This window comes from Otolemur garnettii, unplaced genomic scaffold (assembly GCF_000181295.1).
Source record: "Otolemur garnettii isolate 467f Iridium unplaced genomic scaffold, OtoGar3 scaffold00003, whole genome shotgun sequence".
Taxonomy (NCBI): Eukaryota; Metazoa; Chordata; class Mammalia; order Primates; family Galagidae; genus Otolemur; species Otolemur garnettii.
In genome coordinates, this window is record NW_003852398.1 from 46,917,838 (window position 1) to 46,919,389 (window position 1,552).

The 1,552-nt window shown below is 31.7% G+C and overlaps 1 protein-coding gene across 1 annotated transcript in view; it reads right to left on the reverse strand.

The window, feature by feature from the left end:
* SLC12A2 (solute carrier family 12 member 2) overlaps positions 1 to 1,552 on the reverse strand; it is a 90,728-nt gene that overhangs the window by 10,269 nt on the left and 78,907 nt on the right. Inside the window, exon 21 of the mRNA XM_023514764.1 lies at positions 617 to 668. Coding sequence (XP_023370532.1) covers positions 617 to 668 — 52 coding nt within the window. The remainder of the gene's footprint in view (positions 1 to 616; positions 669 to 1,552) is intronic.

Below are 1,552 nucleotides of genomic sequence, written 5' to 3' on the forward strand. Positions count from 1 at the left end.
GGAGAGACCTGAGCACTCTGCAGGGTGTCACGCACTTTTCATGCTGCCATGGTATATGCGAACATGACAAATGATTTTGCACGATGAGATAATATGGCTACCAAACCACACTGCTCCATAACTCTCACCTCTATCTCCTTCTCATAAAATTCATGTACGTTGACATGACTGTGTATCTCCCAAACGCAGCGCGACTGTGAGAAATATTATAATTTTTGAAATGAAAAATATATTAGTATCAAAATTGAGGACGTGGCTGCTTACAACTGATGGTAAAGAATGCAAGTGACACTGTGAATAAGCCCATTTCAGTGCCTCTACTTATTATCTGAACCATGCAGTTTAAATTAAAAAAAGAAAACTTGACTTTAGGGTTCGAGTATTTCAGAAATGCGATGATGATTTAAAAGAACTTGTCTGTGACATATCACCTTTTCCCAAGAAGATTTAACTCTTTAGTTGGGTTAATGACAATTCTGATCTGCGTTCAATAGAAAACTGTAATATCACCTCACCATGGAAAATAAAAACTAAGGTAAAAAAAGAAAAGAAAAAGGCTGGAGTTAAAGAGTTAACAGTATGAAAAAAGGAGTTAAAATAAAATGATGAAAAATGCCTGCCTTTTTTCAACAGTGGTTGAGTTGGAGTCTTGCCATCCTCTTCCTCGTCTAGATTATGTTTAAAAAACACAAAATATAAGTTAATTGTTTTTATATTAGTAAGGTAATGAAAATCTAAATCAAACACATTTATAAACAAAACATAGTATGAAGCAACAGTCCGTTAAAAAAAAAATCAAAGACTGAAGATTAATATTTTCCATACTGAGTGTTGAATATTCTAAAAAGCAAACATTTTAGATTCTGCCCTACATAGCAACTGAGTAACACACCTAAATTTTATTTCTGCAAAATTATCAAAAAAACTTCAGATTTATTTTTAAGCTTTTAAACTTTCATACTTCAAATCAGTGAAAAGAAGCTGAACTATGGCTCATAGAGTAAAAAACTGATGTTGCAGATAATACACAAATTTTAAACATGCTACGGCATCACTATGCAAATGACTGAAAAACAATTTTAAAACAATTTATAATATTTGGTATTTATAAAAAATTAATCACCAGATTACCACTTGAAATACTAAGGAATTTGATTAGACAAGAGTCTTTTGTTTTATATAAAATGCCAGATAATACATAAGTGATGTTTGTCCAAATACATACATTTATGTATGTATGCATGTATGCATACATATATCCATCCATTTAAATTTCAATATCTGTAAATATTTTTCTGGGGTTGACAGTTTTTAATACTTTTTTTCTTACTTTATTTGTATTTTTTGTTTTAGGCATATATGATACAACTCTGGACGTGTACAGTTAAGAATACATTGCAATGGGCTCTGGAGTTAGACTCCAAGATTCTGATCTTACCACTACCCCCTTTTCTAAAGCTGAGTGAACTTAAGCTGGTTACTGAATTTCTCACTTTTCTCATCTGCAGAAAGAGTTAACAGTACCTACCTTAAATAAGGTTGTTATATTGCA